This window comes from Rhinolophus sinicus, linkage group LG06 (genome assembly GCF_036562045.2).
Source record: "Rhinolophus sinicus isolate RSC01 linkage group LG06, ASM3656204v1, whole genome shotgun sequence".
Taxonomy (NCBI): domain Eukaryota; kingdom Metazoa; phylum Chordata; class Mammalia; order Chiroptera; family Rhinolophidae; genus Rhinolophus; species Rhinolophus sinicus.
This window is the reverse complement of record NC_133756.1, coordinates 30,280,271-30,307,827: the sequence shown is the minus strand read 5'-3', so window position 1 is coordinate 30,307,827 and position 27,557 is coordinate 30,280,271. Positions and strand designations below refer to the sequence as shown.

The 27,557-nt window shown below is 33.3% G+C and overlaps 1 protein-coding gene across 13 annotated transcripts in view; it reads left to right on the top strand.

Moving 5' to 3' along the window:
• Positions 1 to 27,557, top strand: part of DOCK7 (dedicator of cytokinesis 7) — a 188,247-nt gene that overhangs the window by 43,726 nt on the left and 116,964 nt on the right. For all 13 annotated transcript variants that reach the window (XM_019731259.2, XM_019731324.2, XM_074334827.1 and 10 more), the window contains exons 11-14: positions 1,257 to 1,422; positions 9,244 to 9,386; positions 12,871 to 12,964; positions 13,593 to 13,755. In XM_019731259.2, the coding sequence (XP_019586818.2) occupies positions 1,257 to 1,422; positions 9,244 to 9,386; positions 12,871 to 12,964; positions 13,593 to 13,755 (566 nt within the window). The remainder of the gene's footprint in view (positions 1 to 1,256; positions 1,423 to 9,243; positions 9,387 to 12,870; positions 12,965 to 13,592; positions 13,756 to 27,557) is intronic.

Below are 27,557 nucleotides of genomic sequence, written 5' to 3'. Positions count from 1 at the left end.
TTATTTGGAGCTCACAGGTAGAATAACAGCTTATTTCACTCTTCTCTTACATATTTGCATAAGCTGATAAAATTAAGTACACTCTAGTTAGGCTCTTAAAGGAAAAACCTATTTTTTGTTGTTGTTTTTTTGTTTCTGTTTTTTTATTTTTTATTTTTATTAGGGAATATTGGGCAGCAGTGTATTTCTCCAGGGCCGCTCAACTCCAAGTCCAATCGCCTTTTTAAATCTTTAGTTGCAGAGGACACAGCCCACCATCCCATTCGGGAATTAAACCAGCAACCCTGTTGTTGAGAGGTCGTGCTCCTCCGGAAGCTCAGCAGCAGCTCGTTGTCTTCAGTCTAGTTGTGGAGGGCGCAGCTCACTGGGCCATGTGGGAATCGAACCCTGTTGTTCAGAGCTCGTGCTCTAACCAACTGAGCCATTGGGCGCCCCAGGAAGAACCTATTTTGAAGTATAATAGATATAGCAGTAAACAGTACTACCATTTAGCTAGCCTTCCGTCTTTTCCCCACCCTAAGTCCTAAAGTAGGACACTGTCATTAGAGTATACCTCATCAACATACTGTATGGAAAGAGTAAATAATATATTTGGTATAGGTTTTCACTGTTGGACCATTGATTGGCTATTGCAGGCCACTTTAGTGTTTGTTTCAGGAATAGCCTAAAATAAAAGTTGAGCCAGACTCAGGATGTTTTATAGGCACATACTGTTTATACCATTAATTTTTTTCCAGGGCTTAGTCCTTTTGTAATACTTCTTTTTTCTTCTTCATTTATTACAACTCTGGGCTTATTACCGGCCTATTTTTTACTCTCACTCCCATCTCATGATTGCCCTAAGTTATGGATTATTTCAGTTTGGCACAACTGCTTCCATCTTTTTAGAATATCAAAATTTAACAAGTCATAACTTAGAATATTTTGTAGTTTGCAATTGCTGACTAGAACGTGGTTATGTTTCCTTTCATAAAATAATACTTGTAATACATAAACATGTTTGACATTTGCTCTCTTCTTTTTTCTAAAGATGAGATAATCACAAAATTTCTAAGATTTACTCTATACATACATTTATAAAGCAGGTTGAGGTTGTTCAGTGGTTAAGATAGCACACTGTTAATTGACCTCTGAAAGTTAGATTGTTTTTCCATCTTTGCTGAAAACTGAGACTTCTTAACCTATTTATTATGAAATAGCCTTTAATTCATCTTTTTTGAGCATAATCATATAATGTATAAAGTTTTGTTTTGCAGAATAAGGAAAAATTGGAGAAGCTGAAAAGTCAAGCTGATCAGTTTTGCCAAAGACTTGGGAAATATCGTATGCCCTTTGCTTGGACTGCGATCCATTTAATGAATATTGTTAGCAGTGCTGGGAGTTTGGAAAGAGATTCTACAGAGGTAGAAATAAGCACTGGAGGTAAGAGTGATTTTATGAAATATTTCTAATGTATAATTTTTTTCTTTTTTCTTACATAGTCTTGTTTTATTTGTAGACTTTGCAATGTAATGAGACATAAAAAGGGTTTTCTTTTTTTGCCTTGTTTTTTCTTTAACAGCTTTATTGAGATGTAATTTACATCGTGTTTTGGTTCAGTCACAAGGTTCTGCAACTGTCATCACAATCTAATTGTAGAACACTTTCATAGTCATTAGCAGTTACTTTCCATTCTCCCCCAATCCCTAAACCCAACCCTAAATAACCTCTAATCTTCTTAGTCTGTATAGATTTGTCCGTGACAGAAATTTCGTATCGATAGAATTATACAATGTGTAGTCTCTTATGATTAGTTTCTTTCACTTAGCATATTGTATTCAAGGTTTATCCATGTTGTAGCATGTACCAGTATTTCTTTTTTTTTGCCAAATAATAGTCTACTGTATGAATATACTTCATTTTATTTATCCATTCATCAGTTGATGGACATTTGGGTTGTTTCACCTTTTTGGGTGTTTTGAATAATGCTGCAGTGAACATTCATGTACAAACTTTTGTGTGAGCATGTTTCATTTCTCTTGGGTATATAGCTACAAATGAAATTACTGGGTCATATAATTCTGTGTTTAACCTTTAGAAGAATTACCAGACTGTTTTCCAATGTGGCTTTACCATTTAAAAATTCCACTGACCCTGTATGAAGTTTCCAATTCCTCCCTATCTTTGCCAACTCTTTTGTTATCTGTCTTTAGTTTACAGCTATCCTAGTGCAGGTGAAGTGGTATTTTACTGTGGTTTGGATTTGCCTTCCCCTGATAGCTAATGATATTGAGTATCATTTTGTGTAAGTTGGCTATTTGTACATCTTCTTTGGAGAAACATGTAGTCATATTCTTTGCCCATTTTTTAATGGCTTTTTAAAAAATCTTATCCATTTGTTGCTCATTTAAGTGGCTTTTTCATATTGTTATCATTGAGTTGAAAGAGTTCTTTATATATTCTGGGTACAAATCCACTATCTAAGAAAGGATTTGCAAATATTTTCTCCCAATTTGTGGGTTGCACTTCTACCATCTTGATGATATTGTTTGCAGGACATAAGTTTTAAGTTTTGATAAACTTCAATTTATCTGTTTTTTCTTTTGTTAGTTGTGCTTTTAGTGTTACATCCAAGAAAGCATTACCTAACCCAAGATGAAAGAAGATTTACTTGTATGGTTTTGTCTATCTTACATTTAGGTATAATCCATTTTCAGTTAATTTTTGTACAGGTGAGAGGTAAGGGTCCAACTTCATTCTGTTTATGAATATATCTAGTTGTTCCAATACCATATGTTGAAAAAACTATTCTTTCCCATTGAGTGGTCTTGGCATTCCTCTTGAAAATCAGTTAATTATAGATATATGGGTTTATTTGGACTCTCAGTTCTATTCCACTGATTTATATATATGTCTAAGCTTATGCTGCTATTATGCTGTCTTTGTTATTTTAGCTTTGCAGTAAGTTTTGAAATTGGGAAAAGTGGGTCCTCCAACATTTTTGTCCTTTTAAAAAATTGTTTTGACTACTTTGAATCCCTTATATTTTCACATGAAGTTTAGGATCAGCTGTCAATTTCTGTACAAAGGCAGCTGGAATTTTGAAAGGAATTGCATTGAATCTGTAGATCAATTTGCGAAGCCCTCTTAACGATATTGTCTTCCATGCTGTGAACAAGGAATGTTTTTTCATTTATTTAGAGCTTAAATTTTTTTTAACAATGGTTTATAATTTTCAGTGCACGAGTCTTGCCTTTCTCTTGTTAAATGTATACCCAAGTATTTTATCGGTTCTTGATGCTATTTTAAATGGAATTGTTTTCTTAATTTCATTTTCAGTTCATTTCTAGTGTACAAAAATGCAATTGACTCTTAAATATTGATCTTGCACTTTGAAACCTTTTCAACATGTTTATTAATTCCAATTGGTTTTATTTTCTGGATTCTTTAGAATTTTCTGTATATAAAATTATGTCATCTGCAAATAAAAATAGGTTTACTTTATTTTATTTTATTTTTATTGGGGAATATTGGGGAACAGTCTGTTTTTCCAGGGCCCATCACCTTCAATCTAGTTGTGGAGGGTGCAGCTCAGCTCCAAGTCCAGTCGCCGTTTTCAATCTTAGTTGCAGAGGGCGCAGCCCACCATCCCATGCGGGAATTGAACCGGCTTGAGAGCTCTCATACTCTAACCAACTGAGCCAACCGGCCGCCCCAATAGGTTTACTTTGTACCTTTGGGATCTAGATGTCTTTTATTTGTTTTCTAATTTTCTTGACTTGAACCTCCTGTAAAATATTAAATAGAAGTGGCAAGAGTGGATATCCTTGTCTTGTTCTTGACCTTAGGGGGCATATATTCAGTCTTTATTTCACCATCAAGTGTGATGTTTGCTGTAGGTTTTTCATAGATGTAGTTTAGTAGGGTGAGGAAGTTCCCTTTTATTCCTAACTTTTTTAGTGTTTTTATTATGAAAGGGTATTGGCTTTTATCAAATGCTTTCTCTGCCTCTATTTAGATGATTTGTATGACTTTTGCATATTGTTTTAGTATGGTGTATTACATTAATTGATTGTTTGGATGTTAAACTAATCTTACATTTCTGGGATAAGTCCCACTTAGTCGTGGTATATAATCTTTATATATGTGTTGTTAGAGTCTGTGTCCTAGTATTTATTTAGTATTTTTTCTTTATTCATAAGAGATATTGGTCTGTAGTTTTCTTTCTTTGATGTCTCTGTCCAGTTTTGGTATCAGGGTAATACTGGCCTCATAAAACGAGTTGTGAATTGTTCCTTCTGTTTTCTGAAAGAGCTTGTGAAGGACTGGTATTCTACTTTGAAAGTTTAGAAGAATTCACTAGTAGAGCTGTCTTGGCTTGTTTTATTTCTTATGGTAAGTTTTTTCATTACTAATTAGATCTGTTATTTTAGATCTAGTCACATTTTCTCTTTCATTTTGAGTCATTTGTAGTAATGTGTATCGTTCTAGAAATTTGTTCATTTTATGTAAATTATCTAATTGTTATCTGACTGTTGATCTACAGTTAGTCATAGTATTGCAATTTAATTCTTTTTCTCACTACAGTCTGTAGCGATGTTCCCCTTTTCTTTCCTGATTTTAGTAACTTGAATCTTTTTGTTTTTTTCTTCATCAGTTAGCTAAAGTTTTAAAAATTTTATCTTTTTAAGAACCGGTTTTTCCTTTTGTTAATTTTTTTCCTGTTGTCTTTCTGGTTTCTATTTCATTTATTTCCACTTAACTGTTGTCTTTTTTTTTTTTGGTGTATGTTCTTTCTGATGATTGCTTTGGGTTTAGTTTTCCTTTTCTAGTTTCTTAAGATATAAGGTTAAGTTACTGATTTGAGATGTCTTCTTTTTTTAATGTAGGCATTTATAGCTATAAATTTCCCTCTGAGCATTGCTTTAGTGATAATCTATGTATTTTGGGGTGTTGTGTTTTCATTTTTATACACCTTAAAAATTTTCTAATTTCCTTTTTGACCCATTGGTTGTTTAATTTCCACATATTTATGAATTTCCCAAGTTTTCTTCTGTTATTGATTTATCGTTTAATTTCACTGTACTTGTGGAGCACAGTTTATATGATTTCAGTCTTTTTGAATTCATTTTATTTTGTTTTGTGGTTAGTAGAGGCACACCTTAGAGATCTTTCAGGTTAGGTTTTAGATTACTACAAATATCACAATAAGTAAAGCAAGTCACACAAGTTTTTAGTTTCCCATGCATACAAAAGTTATGTTTACAGTGTACTGTATTGTATTAACACATTTTTTGCAGGAAACGCGTAAACTCGTCATATCGCCTATAGTTGGAACCAGCAAAAATTTTGCAAAGTAAATAAATAGAGACCTCTTTTTAAACTAAAACACTGAAAGTTTCATAGAAAAATATCAAATAGATCGAAAGATATGAATATTTTACGGAAAGTCTAATTTTGGCGAGAAAATGTCAAAAAAGCCCCGCGGTACCACGCGATTTGGCGGGAAAATGCCCGCTTACATTAAGTGTGCAATAGTATTATGTCTTTAAAAAAGTACATACCTTAATTAAAAAATATTTTATCGCTAAAAAATGCTAACCATCATCTGAGCCTTCAGTGAGTCCTAATCTTTTGCTGGTAGAGGGTCTTGCCTCAGTGTTGATGGCTACTGATTGATCAGGATGGTGGTTGCTGAAGACTGGGGTGGCTGTGGCAATTTCTTAAAAATAAGACAGCAAGGAAATTTGCCGCATCAATTAACTTTTCCTTTCACGAATGATTTCTCTGTAACAGGCATGCTGTTTGATAGCATTTTACCCACAGTAGAACTTCTTCCAAAACTGGAATCAATGCTTTCAAACACTGCCACTGCTTTATCATTTAAGTTTATGTAATATTCTAAATCCTTTGTTATGATTTCGACAATCTTCATAGCATCCTCATCAGGAGTAGATTCTATCTCAAGAAACTACTTTCTTTGCTCATCCATAAGAAGTAACCGTTCATCTGTTAAAGTTTTGTCATGTGATGGTGGCAATACAGTCACATCTTCAGGTTCCACTTCTTGTTCGAGTTATCTTGCTATTTCCATCACATCTGCAGTTACTTCCTCCATTTAAGTCTTCACCTGCTCAAAGTCATTCATGAGAGTTGGAATCAACATTTCTAAAATCCTGTTAATATTGATATTTTGACCTTTTCCCATGAATCACGAATGTTCTTAATGGCATCTAGAATGGTGAATCATTTCCAGAAGGTTTTCAATTTACTTCACCCAGATTCATCAGAGGAATCACTAACTATGGCAGCTATAGCCTTATGAAATGTATTTCTTATTAAATAGTAAGATTTGAAAGTCAGAATTGCCCCTTGAACCATGGGCAGAAGAACGGATGTTGTTAGCAGGCATGAAAACGTTAATCTCACTGTAGTTCTCCATCAGAACTCTTGGGTGACCAGGTGCATTGTCAACGACCAGTAATATTTTGAAAGGAATCTTTTTTTTCCTGAGCAGTAGGTCTTAACAGTGGGCTTAAAGTGTTCAGTAAACCATGTTGTAAATAGATGTGCTATCTAAGCTTTGTTGTTCCATTTATAGAGCATAGGCCGAGCAAACTTAGCGTAATTCCTAAGGGCTCTAAAGATTTTTCAGAATGGCAAATGAGCATTGGCTTCAGTTTAAAGTCAGCAGCTACATTAGCCCCTAACAAGATAGTCAGTATGTCCATTGAAGCTTTGAAACCAGGCATTGACTTATCTTCTCTAGCTATGAAAGTCCTAGATGGTATCTTCTTCCATAAGGCTGTTTTGTCTACACTGAAAATCTGCTGTTAGTGTATCCACCCTCATTAATTATCTTAGTTAGATCTTCTGGATAACTTGCTGCAGCTTCTGCATCAGCACTTGCTGCTTCACTTTGCACTGTTATGTTATGGCCTCTTTCCTTAAACCTATGAGCCAACTTCTGCTAGCTTCAAGCTATGCTTCTGCAACTTCCTCAACTCTCTCAGGCTTCATATAATTGAAAATAGTTAGGGCCTTGCTCTGGATTAGGTTTTGGCTTAAGGGAATGTTATGGCTGGTTTGATCTTTTATCTAGATTACTAAAACTTTCTCCATATCAACAATAAGGCTGTTTCGCTTTCTTATCTTTTGTATGTTCACTGGAGTAGCTCTTTTAATTTCCTTCAAGAATTTTTCATTTGCATTCAGAACTTGGCTGTTTGGTGCAAGAGACGTAGCTTTCAGCCTTTGTCAGCTTTCTACATGCCTTCCTCACTAAGCTTAATCATTTCTAACTTTTGATTTAAAGTGAAAGATATGTGACTCTTCCTTTCACTTGAACAGTTACAGGCCATTGTAGGGTTATTAATTGACCCAATTTCTATATTGTTGTGTCTCAGGGAATAGGGAGGACGAGGAGAAGAGAGACATGAGGGAGCAACTGGTCATTGGAGCAGTCAGAACACACCACATTATTAATTAAGTTTGCGGTCTTATATGGGCATGGTTTGTGGTGCCCCAAAACAATTACAGTAGTAACATTAATGATCACTGATCACAGATCACAATAAATATAACAGTGAAAAAGTTTGAAGTATTGTGAGAATTACCAAAATGACACAGAGACACGAAGTGAGCAAATGCTGTTGGAAAAATGGCACCAGTAGACTTGCTCAACGCAGGGTTGTGACAAACCTTCAATATGTGAAAAATGTAATATCTGCAATGTGCAATCAAGTGAAGTATGCCTACGTGAGGTATGATAAAAAAAATACAGTGAATGTTTAAATAAAAAAAATTACAGTAAAAGACACATTGCCATTAATTCCCCTCAAAATACTTCCCCTCGCTTTGAACGCACTTACCCTATTGTTCTTGCCACTTTCTAAAGCAGTTCTGGAAGTCCTCTTTTGGGAGTGTCTTTAGTTGCGCTGTCGTGGCTGCATTAATGTCCTGAATCAGTTCAAAACATTTTCCTTTCATGGTCATTTTGACTTTGGGGAAGAGCCAGAAGTCTCACGGTGCCAGATCTGGTGAATAAGGTGGATGAGGACACACCATAATGTTTTTATGTGACAGAAATTTCCATACCAGAAGCAATGTGTGACTTGGAGCCTTTCCATTGTGATCAGAAAATACAGTGAATGCTGCTGCAGAGTGCCACCCAACAGAAAAGTAGGGATCTTCAATATGGGAAGTGGTGTGTCGAACATTAGTAACAGTGTGTGACAAGTGTCAACATATTCAGTGTAGTCAGTCGGATGTGAGTTATGGTTGAGAGAAGGTGTGTTTTAAAGTTTGCCGTAAATCATCTGCCATCATGACAACGCTCTATGTCACACATCGCTTCTGGTATATGGCAGTTTCTGTCAAATAAAAACATTAGGGTGTGTCTTCATCTACCTTATTCACCAAATCTGGCACCATGTGACTTCTGACTTTTCCCCAAAGTCAAACTGATTCAGGACATTGAGGCGGCCACGACTGCATAACTAAAGACACTCCCAAAAGAGGACTTCCAGAACTGCTTCAGAAAGTGGCAAGAAGGATGGGATAAGTGTGTTCGAAATGAGTGGGAATATTTTGAGTGGGATTCATGGCAATGTGTCTTTTACTGTAATAATTTTTTTAAAATTTAAACATTCATCATATTGTTTGATCACATTTCATATATTAATCATTCTTGGAGAATGTCCCGTGTGTGCTTGAGAAAAATGTGTCTTCTGCTTTTGCTTAGTGTAGTGTGTTACAGATGTCTGTTAGGTCTAGTTTGTTTATAATTTTGTTTTACTCTTCTATTTCCTTTTTTATCTTCAGCGTAGTTCTATTGGTTTTGAATAGTAGGGTTATCTTTAAAGAATTTGAATGCAAGTTATCTTAAAATTCTGTTTCAAACTCAAGTGCTAAGACTGAGAATATTTAGAAGAATTCGCTAGAGAAGTGCTAAACATTCAACATTGTGTTTAATATTTCCTAGTAAATACATAGTCCTTATAGCTGCTTTTCATGGCTCATCTTTGGTCATATGCATAATCTTTGTGTGATATAGACTTATTTCACACCAGAGGAAGTTTTAAAAGAGAACTAGAAGATGTTAGGTAGTGCTTTACTGAACTCTCTGGGAGTGAAATTTTTCTACTGTAATTAATATGCTGAGTGGATAATTTTCAGCCTCAGTTGAGTGTTTTCTGTTTGGAAAGCTGCTTTAAAACAAATTTTAAATATAAAAATGAATATCTCTTTTTTTTTCCTTGCTAGAACGAAAAGGGTCTTGGTCAGAGAGGAGGAATTCTAGTATTGTTGGTAGACGATCACTTGAAAGGACAACAAGTGGAGATGATGCTTGTAACTTGACCAGCTTTCGACCTGCTACGCTCACAGTGACCAATTTTTTTAAGCAGGTATTGTTCTGTCATGTAGGAATTCTAGGGGGCTATTTGTACGTAAGTTTCTTTTGGTTTCAAAAAAAAATCGTAATTGTACATGCACATATAGTACATGTACATGTAATAATTGTGATTTCAAGAAATTAAAAAAAACCAAATAATACTAAAAAACATAAAAATAAGTTATATTTTACTGGTTGTTTTATCATTGTGTTTATTTAAATGTTGACATTTATGCATCAAAATCAATCCTCCACATGTATATCCTATTTCTTAATTGTAATATTTTAACTTTTCCTTAACATTGGTGGCTATGAATCTTCTTAGAGTGGTTGTATGGTTACATCTGTCCTTCTTAAGTTTTTTTTTAATCTAATCCATCATACCCGTAGAATATGGACTGGAACTTTCAGCTCCTAGTACATTTCTGTGCTAAAATGCCATCGTTGTTTTTATAGGTGAATTTATAGGTCCAAGAAGTTCTTAAAGATATTCTTTGCAAGTATGTTCCCTGCACTTCAAATCATGAATCAAGTCAGTATTTTTCAAATGCTGCTGGTCATGATCCGTGAATGGGAATGGAAATTTAGTAGATAACACCCAGCTTAAAAAACACACACAGTAGAATAGAAATATAATAGTGAATTGCACATGAGGTCTAATATTGCTTCAGTGTGAGCATTTTTCCCCCCAATTTTTTTGTGAGTGTATGACTGTGTATATATGCATACTGGATTTTTATGTAAAATAAATTTTATACTGTAAATCAAGCTCAGAAAATTTGGAAAGCTTTTGTCTTAAGTAGTCAGTTGAATAGAACCATATAAGAATGGGAGAAAATTTGTATTAACTCGACAAACTGGAAAAGAATACTATGCATGTATATTAGAAGTTACTCTAAAAGGAGGAAATCCTGGCCTGCTGACACCTTATAACTTGATAGGGTAAAATTTTAGGACAGGACGTGCCATGAATTGACAGCAGTCTACTTGAAGTCCCTTTCGCGGTTATATATCAATAGCATTCATAAGCAGGTGCTCTGAGAGTCTCAGATGGAAAATAAAGCAGGTGAGAAGTGTCTTAGTATTAAGGGTCTTTTTTTATTGTGGACAGTAATACAAGAGTCTAGAAAAGGCCACAGTGTTGCTTGACTGAGGTGATAGGCCAGGTATAGCTATGGAAATGGCAGTAGATTTACCCAATACAGTGACACAGTCTTGCAGCTATGATATTTCACTTTTTTTGTATTTCTTTAGCTAGTACATCACTCCTGCCGATATTTCCAGAGCTCTTTTTTTCATTTCTTGAGCTGCTTTATCATTGAGCTGGTATTGTAAACTTAAATGAACAAGTCACCCACCCACCCACCCACCTGTTTATTCAACAAATATATTTTGAGCATTCATAATGTACTGAGTATCAATCCATCCACCTACCCATTATTCAGCAAATACTTTTCGAGCATTTACCATGTACTAGAGGCTGGTAACTAGAAACTATCACAAAGTGATTGTAAAAACTTGAAAGTGAATGATTGCTGGAGACATGGAGCAATAGAAAGAAATTACACTATGTACTGTTCTGTATTTTTTTTAACTTAGCATGTGTAATTTTTAGAAGTATTTTTAAATAGCTAGAGTATTATATATAAGGCAAATATAAATTAAGTAAAAAGCTGTGATTACAATTTTAATAAAGTAAAAGTCAGGGCACAAGTTTTTCCTAAATGAGATACAGAAGGTAATTTTTTTTTAATTGATGAGAGAACACTATCCACAATTGGAATATAGTAATCAATGTTTATGTACAGATTTGAAATGTATCAAGCTAAAATTATTAGAAATACATAGAGATTTAAAAACAAAATTAAACCCACACATTAGTTATAAGGATGTTTGTTCTATTTGTTAAAAGGTATGTAAATTATCTATTGCTTCAGGAATACACAGCAGTAAACATTCAGTGTGGAGAAGGAAGTGTCAGCTAGGCTCATTCACATGTTTGGAGGTTAAGTGGGGTCAGCTGATTTAGACTTCTGGGAAGACTGAAATGACTCAGACCTCTTCCATGTCTCTCAACTTCTACTCTTATCCTCTAGCAGGGTAGGTTGGTTATGTTCTGATAGCAGGAGCAGAAGTTCAAGAGAGGACAAGCTCACTTGTGCAAATGTTTTTCAAGTTTCTGCATCATGTTTGCTTATTGGGGGAAACAAGTCACAGGGTCAAGCCTTGGGGAGAGAATTATGCCCCACCTAACAAAAGGCATAGAAATTGATGGAGTAAAGAATAGAGGCCAATAATATAATCAATTGAACAGGTTAAGTACGCAGAAATAAGTAAGTCTAGAGATAATCTGTTTGTATTATAAATAAGGATCATTTAAAGATCTATATTCTATACTCAAGGAGAGAATATACTGTTTTAGCAACTGATGGAACATTTACAATAATCATATATTAGGTCACTGAAAAAGTCCTCATAAACTCATTAAACCATAACTTAGCAAAACTGAAAACTATAAAAGTATTAACAAAAATCTCCAACCCCTTAGAAATTAAAAATCACTTTTCTAGATAATGGGATAAAAGACCAAGTACGTACTCTATTTAGAATACAACAGTGAATACATGGGACATGGCTAAGGGCGAGCTCACAATAATAAAGTAGCCTTAAATATATTACCAAATAAGATAAAAAGACAATATATAAACTATGCATTAAAAACAGTAAGATATCAAATGCAGGAGGATTGGATTAATAAAATCTAAACAGTGACTTGAATAAAAGTAAAGTCAATCCCTACCTATTTTAATTATAAGAAAAAATATTACATTATTGAAATTATTAATTGAAATTTTTGTATTAGACATAGTTTAGTTTTGTCTGTCTTTTTTCCCATTGATTGGGGTCTTTTCTGAGTTGTCTTTCCGGTCTTAGTATCAAGATAATTGTCCTTTTCTTTAAGAGTAGTTTTTTGTTGTTACATCTTTTCTTTTTCAAATTCAGCCCAAGGCTGTATATTGTGCATTTGAGAAATTTGGTGATATAAAATTGAAAAGACAAATATAAACTCAAATGTAACAAATTTATAAGACTGCCAGATATATGTGTATGTGTTTGTGTGACACACACGTTTGTTTTATGTCTATATTCTTTTTTTCTTCTTTTCATCAACTTGTATTGATTTTCTATATTTTAGAGTGTCCCATAATACCTTATAAGCATAAATAATAGGCTATAAGTAAATATGTAAAATTTAAAAATAGATAGCAGTACTCTTAATAACATTTGAAAGCATTAAAGGAAGAAAATAAGTCATATTTATTTTTAATCATGATTATATTAACTTAATTTTACTTTTTATTCTGACTAAGTTGAAGGAAGAAGGGCAGGATTATGATTATTGTTACTTTTCATTTTGACTAAATTGAAGGAAGAAGGGCAATATAAATTCATTTTCAATCTATTATATTTGTTTTATCAAATATTTTTAAAAACAGGAAGGAGACCGCTTAAGTGATGAAGATTTGTACAAATTCCTTGCTGATATGAGAAGGCCATCTTCTGTTTTACGGAGACTAAGACCGATTACAGGTATTTTAAAATTTTGAGTAGAAATGATTATAACCGTTATCACTAATATATTGTATTGTTGGTAATTATGTATTCTTTTTTTCAGTTATCTGGCCTATCTGTCTTTTTGTGCTCAATGCTTGTCAGTCTTCTTCATCTCATTACTCTCATGTGGTCTAACAGTTTGGATGCAGGATTTGAGTACTGAAATGAGAAGAATGAATAATATCGTGGCTTAAAATTATTTTCTAGAGGAAAAAAAAGTACATTGAATGATAAATATTCAGAAATAGATTCATATTATGATCAGAGCAGACCATTCCCGAGTAAAACTATTATGAAACCTACCAAGTTTAAATCAAACATTTAATCTTTGAAATGTTGGCTTGTTCGTGTGCTAGATTCCTCTCTGTTTTTCATTGTTTGCTTCTTATTCATTCATCCAGTAGTTTACATGTATTTGTCTGTTTCAGTAATTTATAAGTTTGATACTTGGTAAAATGAATTAATTTAGGGGTCTGAGACGATAGTAATTTTGGTTTCTTCCCAGACTTCTTGGAAAAATAGGATCTAAATCCTTTCAAAAACATTTTTAACATGAAGTTTTTATTATGTTTTCATTGGTTTTATAATATGTTTTTATATGCAGCTCAGCTGAAGATAGATATTTCTCCGGCACCTGAAAATCCCCATTATTGTCTAACTCCAGAGCTGCTACAAGTGAAGCTTTACCCTGACAGTAGAGTTAGACCGACCAGAGAAATTTTGGAATTTCCTGCCAGGGATGTCTACGTTCCAAACACTACTTACAGGTAACACATTTTAATTTTGGAGAATTCTACAATAAGCTACTATATATTCCAATATTAAAGTAGAACTAGAATGAAACTCTCCAAAAATCTTTTATGGCTTTGTCACATATTCCATTTCTTACCACATGATTTTATTAATAGCTTAATCTATTAAGCTTTTACTATGTGCCAAGTATAATGTAATTACCTTACATGCATGATCTTGTGTAATCCTCATAGCTTGAGGTAGATGTTACCATTTTAGAAGTGAATAAACTGAGGGATAGAGAGGTTAAGTATACTAGAGTGTCGTGGAGCTACCATTTGAATCGTGGGCTCCTAGGTTAAAATATTTGAACTTCTAATTACTGTATTTCCTCAAATGTTCTTATCAGCAGAATCTAGCATTATATATGAATCAGCATGCACTACGTTCTAACAATTAATCAACAATACTCATATGCTGCTTAGAGAATACTTGACATGAGGTTGTAGGATAGACTTTTTAGGCTGAACACTACATAACTCCAGGGGTACCATTTACATATGCTTTTAGTAAATGATGCTCCCTCTATTAGTGAATGCTGAGAACATGACTTGACATATCTGTTGGTATATCCAACAGGGCAGCTCAGACATAAGATTCTAACCAAGACTTCCCCATCTTAGCATATTTCACTACAATTTACCCAGTTCCTGAGTCTAAAATTTGGAGAATCAAAATGATTTCTCTTCTTTTCTTCCTCACATTTACTCCTCCAAGTTTTGTAGGTTCTACTTTCAAAATGTATCCTAAATCCAATATTTTTTATGTCGTCCACCTTTAAAACTCTAGTCTAAGTCACCATCTAGATCAGCACTGTTAAATAGAAATACTAAGGGACCATATTTGTAATTAAATATTTTGTAGCACTTACATTAAAAAATAAAAAGAAACAAGTGAAATTAATATTATGTTGTTTAACCCAATATATTATTTCAGTATGTAATAAATGTAAAAAATTATTGAGTATTTTACTTTTTTCTTTTCTACTAAAAGTCTTCAAAGTCTAGTGTGTATTTTATTCTTAAAGTACACCTCAATTCAGATGAGCCACATTTCAAATGCGTAAGAGCCACGTGGGGCTAGAAGGTATCATTGGAGAGCTGCTGATCTTGAATTTTGCTGTACCTTTCTAATTTGGTCATCTTATTTCTACCCCTGCCTCAGTCAATTCTCAACATTGCAACCAGAGATATTTTAAAGAATTACAAATCAGATTATTCATTCCTCTGTCTGAAAACCTCTAGTGGCTTCCATCTCAATCAAAAAAGAAGAAGGTATTTTTTTATGATAGTCTTTAAGACTTTACATGATTTGACTCCTGCCTTTCTCCAACTTTATATCCTACTAATCTTCGCTTTCCTTATTTCATTTTAGCCTTCATCCTTGAGCAAACAAAATTTAGTTCTGCCTAAGGCTTTTCCATTTGTTCTTCCCTTTGCCTGTCATGTTTTCCCCCAGCTCTCCACATGGCTTGGTTCCTTATTCAGACAGCTATCTGCTTAAAGGTCACTTCCTAGAGAGACTCACTGTCATCAACCTGCCTAAAAAGATCCACTGCTTCCCTTCCCTAGCTCTTTAACCGTCTTTGTATTTGTTACCTGACGTTACAATATGTAGTTATAAGATCATTTTTTTTGTCTTTCTCATTAGAATGTAATTACTGTGAAGGGCAGGGACACGTCTATTTTGTTTACCACTTTATCTTCAGCATCTAGAATAGTGTGCTAGTACACAGAAAACACAGTAAATATTTATTTAATGAGTTAAGAAATTAGAAACCACTGGTAGGAGGATGGGATTTAGAGTCATACAGATACGGGTGTGAGCTCTGACTCCACTATTTACTATTTGGGTGACTTAGGACAAGTTACTTAATATATTGGCCACTCAATTTTCTTATTAATAAATATATGATAATAATACCTGTCTTCTCTTGTGAGGGTACAGAGCACAAAGCATTGCATGTAATTGGCACTTAGTCTGATAGGCCAACAAAAATATATGTTGCTTTTAAAAGAAACAAAAGAATACAAATTCTCCTATAAATTACCTATATATTATATATACAACTACTTAAAAGGATATGAAATAAAGAAATGAGTATATAAACCAAGATTTGTATTGAATAATTTAGAGGTTATCTATTCTATCTCTTATCTAGTATAGGAATCTCATCTAGAGCATCACTTACTTGTGTTTATCTAGCGTGCCTCTGCTTGGATTATTTCAAAAACAGAAAATGTAAGTTGGGGACTTTGAGTGGTCTTTTTTTTGGTTCATTTTCCTACTTACCTTTGTTATTTATTTACATATTTATGTTTTTAGAAGAATTGTCTGAATATACTTGAAATTCATATAGTACCGTAAGGCTTAAAATTACAACAAAGGTTCATTATCTTACTTCTACCAACCTTTCCCTACCCTGATGTCTAATCTTCAGTGTCAGTCAGTAACTTCTTTTCCTCCTTCTTTTGGTATATTGCTCCTTGTTTCTGAATAACATGTTCATCTTTTTCTTGATTCTTTCTTAAAACTGACGTATAATTAACATACAAATTATATTAGTTTCAGGTGTATAACACAATGATTCAGCATTTATATGTATTGTGAAATGATTGCAATAAGTTTAGTTAACATTCATCACCATACATAGTTAGAGAATTTTTCTTTCTGGTGTTGAGAATTCTTAAGATCTACTCTCTTAGCAATTTCAAATATGTAATACAGTCAACATGCTGTATAGTAACTATCATCGCTATGCTGTATGTTGCAGTCCCGTGACTTATTTATTTTATAACTGGAGTTTGTACCTTTTGACTCCTTTCACCCATTTTACCTATCCCCTAACTCCCAATTGTTTTTCAGTTTTTAATAATATCTACTGACTGTTATAGAAGATGAAGATTGAATTCTTAATCCTCCTTCCAAAACAATAACAAAACAACAAAAAAAATATATATTTGCATAAATCCAGAAAAAAACACATATACTATCATCTCTTCCAAATTTAGTTATATCCCAGTTTTTCATTAAGTAAATGTTATTTTTTACATATTTTGATTATTATGTAACCATTTTTGCACCTGAGCCATGTAAATTACTATGATTTTTATTCCCTCATTTGTTTTATATAACTTTTTATTTTCTCTGGAGTGGTGACATTATTTAGTCCTTGTTTTTCTGTGTTATGAAAATTCTCTGTAATGCTTCTTGCAATACAGTAAAATACATCAGCTAATCAATCATTTCCACTCTTGCAACTTTCTTAGTTCCCCGTGAAATTATGAGTTAACATGGCAGAGGAGATTTTATAGGCTTACTAGGTTTACTGTACATTTGTCATCTTGTAGCCTATTTACCATTTTCCTGGAAATTTTTTTTGTATTTCTTTCGCAATGGAATCCTTATTTCATAAATATTTTTCTTTCTTGGTTTATACAATTCACTAAGAGTCTTCAGTATCTTCCTGAAATAGGTCGTATGGGGATAAATTATTTGAGACTGTTTACATCTGACAATATCTTTAATTTACCCTTACTCCAGAATTGTTAGTTTTAATGGATATAAAATTCTAAGTTGTAAATCACTTTCTGTCATAATTTTGAAAACATAACATAACTGTCTTCTGGTTTTAAGTGACACTTTTGAGTAGTCCAGTATAATTCTGATTGCTAATCCTTTGTTTATGTCTTATTTTTTCCTTTGAAGGCTTTTTTTGAGGGTTTTTTCTTTATCCCTGGTGTTCTGAACTTTCATGTGATCTGCTGATATAATAACATTTATTTAGTGCTTTATGGTATTAAATTATTTTCATTTAAGTTATTTATTATTAAGAATTATATAAATTACATAATTCTGGCAATATTATTTGTTTATCCCACTTATAGGTAAGAAAAATAAGGCTGAGATTAAAAAACGTATTTGGACTTGAACCCAGGTCATCTTATTTTATTTTCTATGTTCTGCATCATTTGGGATGATAGCACAACCAGCATTCATAATTATATACAATATGAAAAAAATTATCATTGCTAGATGATTGGTTGCTACATTTTTATTAAAGCAGGCAGAACACATTTATTTACCTTATTATTTGCCTCAAAATATATATTATTATTTATTCTTGTTTAATAATTTTTTAATGTCTTAAAATTGACCTAAGTGTAACACTTGATTGACATGGCATCCTAGAATTTTATGTCTATGAAGTAATAGAAACTAGAGCCAAAATAGAAAATCTAGATGTTACAGGACTTGCATGAGAATTAGGTAGAGAGCTTATACTATGTGAGGAGACATCTTACTAAATAAGATAGTATATTGTTTTCTCTGAAATATGTATCTAGTTGTATGTAATATATCAGGTACTCCTTTTGGAGGAGATGGAAAAGTTAATACACCAAAAGATTTAAGTGGATTTTGTAAATTATAAGTTAGTATGGTTTTATTATAATAATTTATGGAAATTATATAAACATGTATTACCTCTTTATGATAACTTATTTGGGTTTAATTTTGGGTTTTGTGATTGAATGCTTTATCATTTGAAGTGTTTTGAATTGGTAAGGATAATTGTCCAAAAACTAACTATTTTGTATTCTGGGAATAAATCTTTTCAAGTATGAAAATGAATTCATAGCATATTAGCTTGAGAATGATCTTGAGAGATCTTTTAATGTATCTCAGTAACTTTAGTTTGAACTATATCTAAACCATTAATTACCGGGGTGATATTCGTCCCTGGTGTTATTAGTGAAAGTATATTGTAGGCAGCAGACATTTTAAGAAAACAATTCATTAACTGTGTATAGAAGACTTGTTCTCTCATGAGTAAGCAGTTTATTCCCAGAGAATAGTAGAAACAGCTAACCTACGATTATGTTTGTTCCTTTTAAACCTTTTTTGAAAATAAATACTGCTTTGGTTTTAACATTTTTCATCCAAATAAATTGGTTTCAGGTTAAAATTTTGCATAACCTATTTATTCCTTATGAACAGCCTGTAAGGAACTTGTAAAATGCTTTAACTCATTAACAAACATCAATAAATTGTGACACAGGATGTCAAGTTTTTTAGGGTATGGAAATGATTGTTGTGCTGTATTAGTAAATGTTACCAGAGAAAGCTGTTGAAGCAAGAAGGATATATTATTTTGAGAAAGAGATTAATAATTTTCTAGTATAAAGGTGTCTTCAAAGAAATAAAGTTAGTACATGAGAATATAGAAGTAGAATTATTGTTACTATACTTTGTTGTGTATTTTTTCCTGTTGTTACTTTTCTGCCAAAAAAGCTTTCTTTTTAAAAAAGATAAATGACGTGATCAAACAATATGTTGAATGTTTAAATTTAAAAAAAATATATTGCCATTTACACCCATTGCCATTTACATTAATCTCCCTCGAAATACTCTGCCTCATTTGGAACACACTAATCTCATCATTCTTGCCACTTTCTGAAGCAGTTCTGGAAGTCCTCTTTCTGAGTGTCTTTAGTTGCGCTGTCGTGGCTGCCTCGATGTCCAGAATCATTTTGACTTTGGAAGAGCCAGAAATCACATGATGTCAGATCTGGTGAATAAAGTGGATGAGGACACACCATAATGTTTTTATTTGACAGAAATCGCTGTACCAGAAGCGATGTGTGACACAGAGCGTTGTCATCATGAAGGATGATTTACAGCACACTTTGCAATACACCTTCTTTCAACTGTAGCTCACACCCAACTGACTGCACCAAACAAGTTGAAACCTGTCACACACTGTTACTAAGGTTCAATGTGCTGCTTCCCGGGTTGAAGATCCCTGCCTTTCCGTTGGATGGCACTCGGCAGCAGCATTCACCGTATTCTGTTATCACAATGGAAAGGTTTCATGTCACATCGCTTCTGATATGGCAATTTCTGCCAGATAAAAACATTATGGTGTGTCCTCATCCACTTTTATTCACTGGATCTGGCACCGTGTGACTTCTGGCTCTTCTCCAAAGTCAAAATGACCATGAAAGGTAAACGTTTTAAATTGATTCAGGACATTGAGGCAGCCACGACAGTGCAACTATAAAAATACTCCCAAAAGACGGCTTCCAGAACTGCTTCAGAAAGTAGCAAGAATGACGGGATAAGTGTGTTTGAAGCGAGGGGTAGTATTTTGAGGGGTATTAATGGCAGTGTGTCTTTTAACGTAATAAAATTTTTTATTTAAACATTCACCATACTTTTTGATCACACCTAATGATTATGAAGTTGACTGTATGCTTTAAAAAAAATTAATCTCCGAGTTATAAAAAAAATAGTTTTTGTGTTATTTGAAATGGTATGGCTATATACATATCTTATGAATCTTGGGAGATGGGTTCCTGTCACCAGTATCTTGTAAGCATATTTTATTTTTAAGAATTATTTAAAACTGATGATTGATTGGCTTTCCTTCTTTTAACATTGGGATAGTAAAAATACCTATATTTTAGAAATTTGTGAGGATTAAATAAGATAATATATGTAAAGCTTTTTGTGAAGTGCCTGACACATTAAATGCTTGATAGAAGTTACTCATTGTCATTGTCATGGCTTTATTAGATTACATTTACCAAAGCATTTCACAAGTTGAGAGAGATTGGTTTGCAAGCTGATAGTACTGAGCTTTTCAGGTATAATTAATTGGAGAAAAGAATATATATTTTTTTATTCTAAAATAAAGTGTTTATTAAAAAAGCATGCACCCTCATGAGCAGAAAATTAAATGAAAATAAACAAGATTCCTCCTTCACCTGGATAAGCCAATTTTTTAAAAAGAGAGATTATAAAAGTCAGTAATAGCCTGCTTTATATTATTACTTGGGCCTTCAATGCCCCTGAGACCTGAATACCAAATCACGTAGGTTGCTTATTCTACTTTGTAAAGTTCCATAAATATTTGTTGACCAAATTGTTATACTGGGTCACAAGAATACTCTTCTAGCTCAGTTTGGATTCTTTACCTTCTGAGGAATGTTGCAGGTAAGCTATAGTTTCTGGTACTGGTGGTCATTGTACCAATCAATACAAGCGTGCAGTTTCCCAATAAATAATGTTAAAAAAAGAAAGTCAAGTTTGACACTAAGACTTTTAAAAGTTTATATACAGCCGTTATCTCACTAACTCTGCATAGCAGCCTGCACAGAACCCAAATGGTTAACCCTGTTTTGTAAATGACAAAGCTGACATTGTAGAAGGTTCTAATTTATATCTGAAAAGACCAGAAATCTAAGCATCTTTAATATGAGTTTTATTTTTAGTATGAAACTTGAATGTATTTTGAAGTGTCTCATGGGGTTAAAAAGATTTTAAGAATTGTCTAAATAGAGGGAGAATGAATGGATATGATTGAAGCAAACTTTTGACTGAGGTGAGAAATCACAGGAAAAAGAAATGCAATCTTAAAGTGACAGACTTTTTATGTCTTAATACCTTTTGCTTCCAATTTTTATAGTTATTATCAGACAATTAAGAAAGAGCTGTCTAAAAGGGTATATATGTGAATATAATTATTTTAGTTTATTTTTTATTTTTATATTTTTACATTTTAAAAGTATTGAGATTTCTCAAAGACATTTTAAAAAAGATTGTTCAGTTATACCTAAAGTTAGAGATTTTCACGTTTAAATAAATACTCTCCTCCCACCCCCACCCTGCCCCACATGTAGTTGTTCACTTACTATAGTATAGTATTGTTAAACCAAGAGGGACCTGGTCTTTTCAAATCCTCTGTAGGGGTAAATGAGGATATACAGATATATACGGTTTCTAGCAATTAGGACATAAATGACATACTTCTTTTCTTTTCTTTTCTTTTTTTTTTTGTAGGAGAGGTAAGTTTTATTTGGAAGAAAGTTCAAACAAAGGTATTTTAAGGTAGATTATTATTTTTAACTTTTTTATACAGGAAATAGTTACAAAAGGTATAAAGATAGCCACATACAAAGCTAAAATTTTAAATGTTAAGATTTTACTTGAGCAGAATAATTTTACTTTGAAAGCCTGTTGACGAAAAAGATATTTTACAGTCACCTCCAACCTGTCAGGATTGACTCTGTCAGGATTGCCTCCTGTTTGTTTAAGTTTCACCACCATATATAATGGCTGCTGGGTGAAGTTTATTCATGTGGACATTCATATATAAATAAAGGCTCACACGCATGTTCAATATTCTTGTCTCATGAATGATATATTTTTTATTGTGCCAAACAAGTGGAGATTATTTACCTAAAATGCTTGTTTTATTAAGCAAATACTTGTTATCACAGTATCAAAGAAAAAAATACTAGTGCAGTTGTTACATTAAGATAACCAAATAAAGAGTCCTTTCTTACTAATGGAAAATAGTGTTTTTATTGAATGTCTGAAATCATCAGTTAGGTAGTAGATTGTGAATAGTGTTACGCATGTTCCAAATTTGTACTTGACCATCACTGTTGCGCTTGAGTTGTTAAGATCAAGGTCCATTTAATTGAGCAAATACTTGTGTGTTTTATAGACATGCAGTTCTTAAGAGCACTGCTATTCTTGGCAAGATTGCTAGTTAGAGTTAGCTTCTTTCCCAGCAATAGTCTTAGTTGTAATTACCTACTGAACTTGAGTACCTTTGTTTTTCTTCTAGTTTTCAGACAGACTATACATATCTAGCAAATATGGTGTTAATAACACCATAAGAATGAATGCAGGTCAGAACTAGTAACAATCAATGTGATAAACAAAATGAAAGGAAGCAATTTATTTTTTTATCTGAACATTTGTTAGCAATTAGGAATATAACCCACCCATACATCTCTTAATAATCCTTAGTAAACTGATTATCTGGGAATTAATCTGAGTAGTATAGTTTTAAATTTTTTATAATGGAAAATTATTAATATAATACAAGAGTAAATAGAACAATATAGTTAACCTCTATTGTCATTCTTGTTTCATCAGTTACCTGTCCCGTTGTTTAATACTTTAAAACAAACCTAGTCACCATATCATTTCACTTGTCAGTCCTTTAGTATGTATTTCTAACAGGTAAGGACTTTAAAAGAAGTAGCCACAATAACATTTGAAATGTTTTGTGATCTATTTGTAATTTTACCTTGTATTAGTCTCTTAAGTAGTTTAATAAGCTTATTATGTTCTGATTCAATTTTTCCCCTAAAATTTTGTTTCTAGGAACAGTTTGGCAAGTCAAAGTAAATATATACTATTTATATTATGGTACAAGAGCCATGGATTTCATGTTTTTTAAACTAGATTATTATATGATGGTAGGTTTTGCTTAAGAGTTGGAGTTCTTTATATTTTTTGTGCCATGGTACCCTTTGACAATTCTGTGAATACTATGATTCTCTGTTTTGGAATAATGTTTTTAAATCATAAAATAAAATATATAGCATAACGAATGAAATCAATCACATTGAATTACAATTATCAAAACACTAAAATTGTTATATGTGTTTCTTTATTAATGAATTAAATAACAAGATCTAGCTGCTGGTCTTAAACCTACCATATTTTCTAAGTGGTAATAAGCATGAGCAGTATTTTGAGATATCTGCAATAGTTGTAAAAATATGTATGATATCTGTTAATGACAAAGTCTCATATATTGCTAATACCTGTATGGTTAGTTTCCTACATTCACAATTTAAGGAAGTGCAAGTTTCAGTGAAAATTAAGGAGTAGTTTTTTTTTCCCATTCAAGTTGATGGTTCCCTGCTTTAGAGAGTATTGGTCTTTCTATTTATTTTTAGTTTTCAGAGATTTCTCAAGCTATTGCCACATACTCTGCTGTTTTGATATTGGCCTAGATGTACCACTTGGGTTTTTATTCTATCCAGTTTGTCCTAGTTTATTTTAACTACAAAAATTCTTGAATTGAGAGCCATTTCCTAACATTTACCATAGCCACCCTGTGCAAGTTCTTTGTTAGGACTTGCATTTGAACGTGATGGGTGGGGTGTTATCTCAGACTCCGAGGGAAGGAATAAAATTCAGAAACAGTAGCAGAATGTGAGGAGAGCAGTTTTGTTGTCCTATCCTAAGAATTATAGTATTTTCAGTTAGGAAGCATTTGTACAGTTTATTTACTTAAAGAGATCTTAAGTGTGATAACCAAGATTCAGTTTTTACAAGTATATAAATTTGTCTAGGACTTTATAGTTCATAAAACCATTCAAATTTAGTATCTTACTTAATGGTTACAACAACCTCATGAAGTAGATTTGGCAAGGTTATTATTATTCTCATATGGGGTGTGGAAACTGATGCTTAGTTGTTTATTTGAAGATAAGCAGTTATAGCCGTATATATGTAAGCTGTAGGTTATGGCTTTTTCAGATATACCTAATCATTTTGTTAAGTGTTCCTGGCATTAAACATATGAATTTAGAAAAACAATTTTTATCTTTGAGATGGAATCCTTGATTACATATTTTTTAAAAATGTCACTGAACCCTCATTTAGAAAGGCTTACTTTGGGAGATTGTTAATTTTACTTTCATGACCTTGAACTGTGCATTTCACACCAATTGAGTAATTTTGCCCTAGTTGATGAGAACACTTTGCACTAGAAAGACTAACTGTTGGGCCACTTTCCAATTTTGAAACCTGCTGTGTTGTATGATCACTTAGTAGTACATGCATAAACGCAATGCTTGTGGTTGTTAGTGATAGGAAACAAGCAAGGAAATTTGATTATCCTATAATAGAACGTAGAATATTTAACAATACATATTTGTAATAGGTTTCATAAAGGAGGCAAATAGTAGGTACTCAATAAACACTGGTTAATAAAGACATTTTTGATTAATGAATGATTTCCATGAGTTACGCTATTAGGGGAAAAAAATACAAACATGAAAACATGCTGATTCTAAAATGGCAGTGTGGGTAAATAGATTATACTATACTATGATAGGTAACCCTGAAATGAGAAATGTGTATATTTGCTCTCAGTAAAATTCACACTGGTTCAGAGTAAATTCTTGGTATAGAAATTTGCACTACAATGGTCTCCCCTTATCAGTGGGAGATATGTTCCAAGGCCCCCAAAGGATGCCTGAAACCCTGGCTAGTGCCAAACCCTTTACAGTAAGTCCTCCCTTAATGTTGTCAGTACGTTCTGCAACTTTAAGCGAAATGACATATAACAAAACCAGTTTTACCATAGGCTACTTGATATAAACAAGAGTTAAGTTCCTAAGGCAATTCATCAAGGTGACAATGAAACAATGTTGAATGAAATGATCTTGAGTGAAAGAATGTTATTTGAGGACCTGCTGAATTGTACTGTTTTTTCCTAATCATGCATACTTATAATAAGGTTTATAAATTAGGTACAGTAAGAGATTAACAAAAATAACTAATAATAAAATAGAAGTCATAACAATATACCGTAATAAAAATTAATGTGAATGTGATATATCTCTCTCAAAATATCTTATTGAACTGTATTCACCCTTCTTGTGATGATGTGAGATGACACAAACGCCTACATGACGAGATCATACAAATGGCTATGTGATGAGATGAAATGAGGTGAATAGGCATTGTGATAGCATTAGGATACTGTCGACCTTCTGACAATACATCAAGAAGAATGGTCAAAGCCATGAAGATGTCATGTCTTCATGGCACAAATTTAATGCCTTTTCCTTTCTAACTAAGCACTTATCATGTACTGGGACTGTAGCTTTGGCAGTTGGAGGTGGTGCGACAGCAAAACTAGCACAGATTTCTTTTTTCTTTACAGTTTCACAGATAGAGGATTCATTCTTACTGTAGATTTAGCAACCTCAGAATATGATGTTTTTTCTTTCCTTATTACATCTAGAACTTTTACCTTTTCACTTAAAGGAAGCACTGTGTGGCTTCCCTTTGGCATGTCTGAATTGCTTGCGTCACTACTCTTGTGCTTTGGGCTATGATTAAGTCAAATCAGGATTACTTGAACACAAGCACTGTGATACTGGTATGGTCACCTGTTCACCTGGTTGACCTCTAAGTGACTGATGGGAGGGTACCATGTATTGTGTGGCCGTGCTGGACAAAGGGATGGTTCTCATCTTGGGCAGGATGAAGCGGGACGGTGGGAGATTTCATCATGTTACTCAGGACACTGTGCAATTTCAAACTTGTGACTTGTTTATTTCTGAAATTCTTCATTTACTATTTTTGGACCACACTTGACTGTGGGTAACTGAAACCATCCATGGAAAGGAAGACTGCAGATAAGGGGGGGAACTGCTGTACTTCACAAAAATCAAGTAGATTGACTGTCTTTGATCTCTTGGAGTTTTTATTATTGTTTTCCACAATTTTTATTATTATGTTTGTCAGATTTACTTTTCTGTCTTGACTTGCTAAGTGCCAGCTGAGGGGTACAAACAGGAATGCTGCAAGGTTTCAGAGGAAGGAGCCTTTATTTAGTAGGATATTTGTGGAGAAAGTTAGATTATCCGTATCTTAAAGTATAAATAGGACCTAGTCAAACAGAAACGTGTGAAGGGACATTGTAGACAAATGGAATGGCATTAGGAAAGTATATATGGGATGTTTAAAAGTAGATAATTTTAATTAGAGCTGAGGGTTTGTGTTAGGCAAGAAAGTGCTTAAAGAGGTAATTGGGGGTCAGATTATAAAAACCCTGAATCCTTGGAAGAGATTTGGATTTTGTTCTGTAAATTTATGCTCTTTTAATTGGGGTGCATGTTCTTGTGAGGCCACAGCTCTTTGGGATGTACAAGTCCACAGCATAAACATGACACATCTTCCAGGGACATCATTTTTTACAAGATTTGGAGAGGAATGACTATTTTTATATGAAGATATGTTTATGGAATAGAAAATACCATTCTCATGTAATTTGAAGATTTTAAAAATTAAGATGAAATCCTAGTAAGATTCTAAAAGAAACTGGTGCTTACATCAAGCCTTTTTATCCATAAGCTATAAAGATATGTTTTCATTGTCCTCGGTTGTTATACTCTTTTAATGGACAAGTTTGAACGACACAGATGAAAGTAGTATGCAGCCATTGTAAATTTGTTTTAGAAAGATTGAGGGGAGATAGTCATAAAATTAAGAGGCCAGGCAGGAGACTATTTAGATAATTTTAAGACTCAGGTTAAAGGCAGTCCTTGGTAGTTTTTTTGGCAGTGGAAATGGGAAGGAAGCTTATCAGATTAAGAGACTTTTCAAAAGAATATTGTATTGAATTTAGTGGCTTAAGGTACAGGAGAGATGGTTTACAAAGTTAAAGCCAGAGCTGTCCTCCAGGGTTTTAAGCTTCTATGATTGGGAAGCAAGGTAATGCCATTAACGGCTATGATGAAGCAAGGAGGAGATCCAGTGGAATAGGGTAAGATAGGGTAAGGGAGGGAGGACCAGCCGAGACAGTAAGGCGTTGATGAATTTATTTGATATATTGAGTTTGAGGAGATATAGGATATCCAAAGGCGAAATGGCAAGTATGCCTCCAGTTCTCCAGAGGAACTGGAGAGAGATCTGGGAATAATACGTAGATTCAGGAACTTTATTCATGGAAAATAAATGAGTCTATTAGAGTAGATTGAGTTTCTGAAGGTAAAAGTAGAAGAGATGATTGAAGATTGTGCATTGGCCCACAACACTAAATACTAAGAAGGAATAAGGCTATAAAGTTGGAGTCAGGTTAGAGATAATTTGTGGAGAGTGTAGTAGTATTGTAGAAGCAAAATGAAGGTCGAGTTTGAAAAAAGAATATTGTTACTCGTAAGTGGTAGAGAGA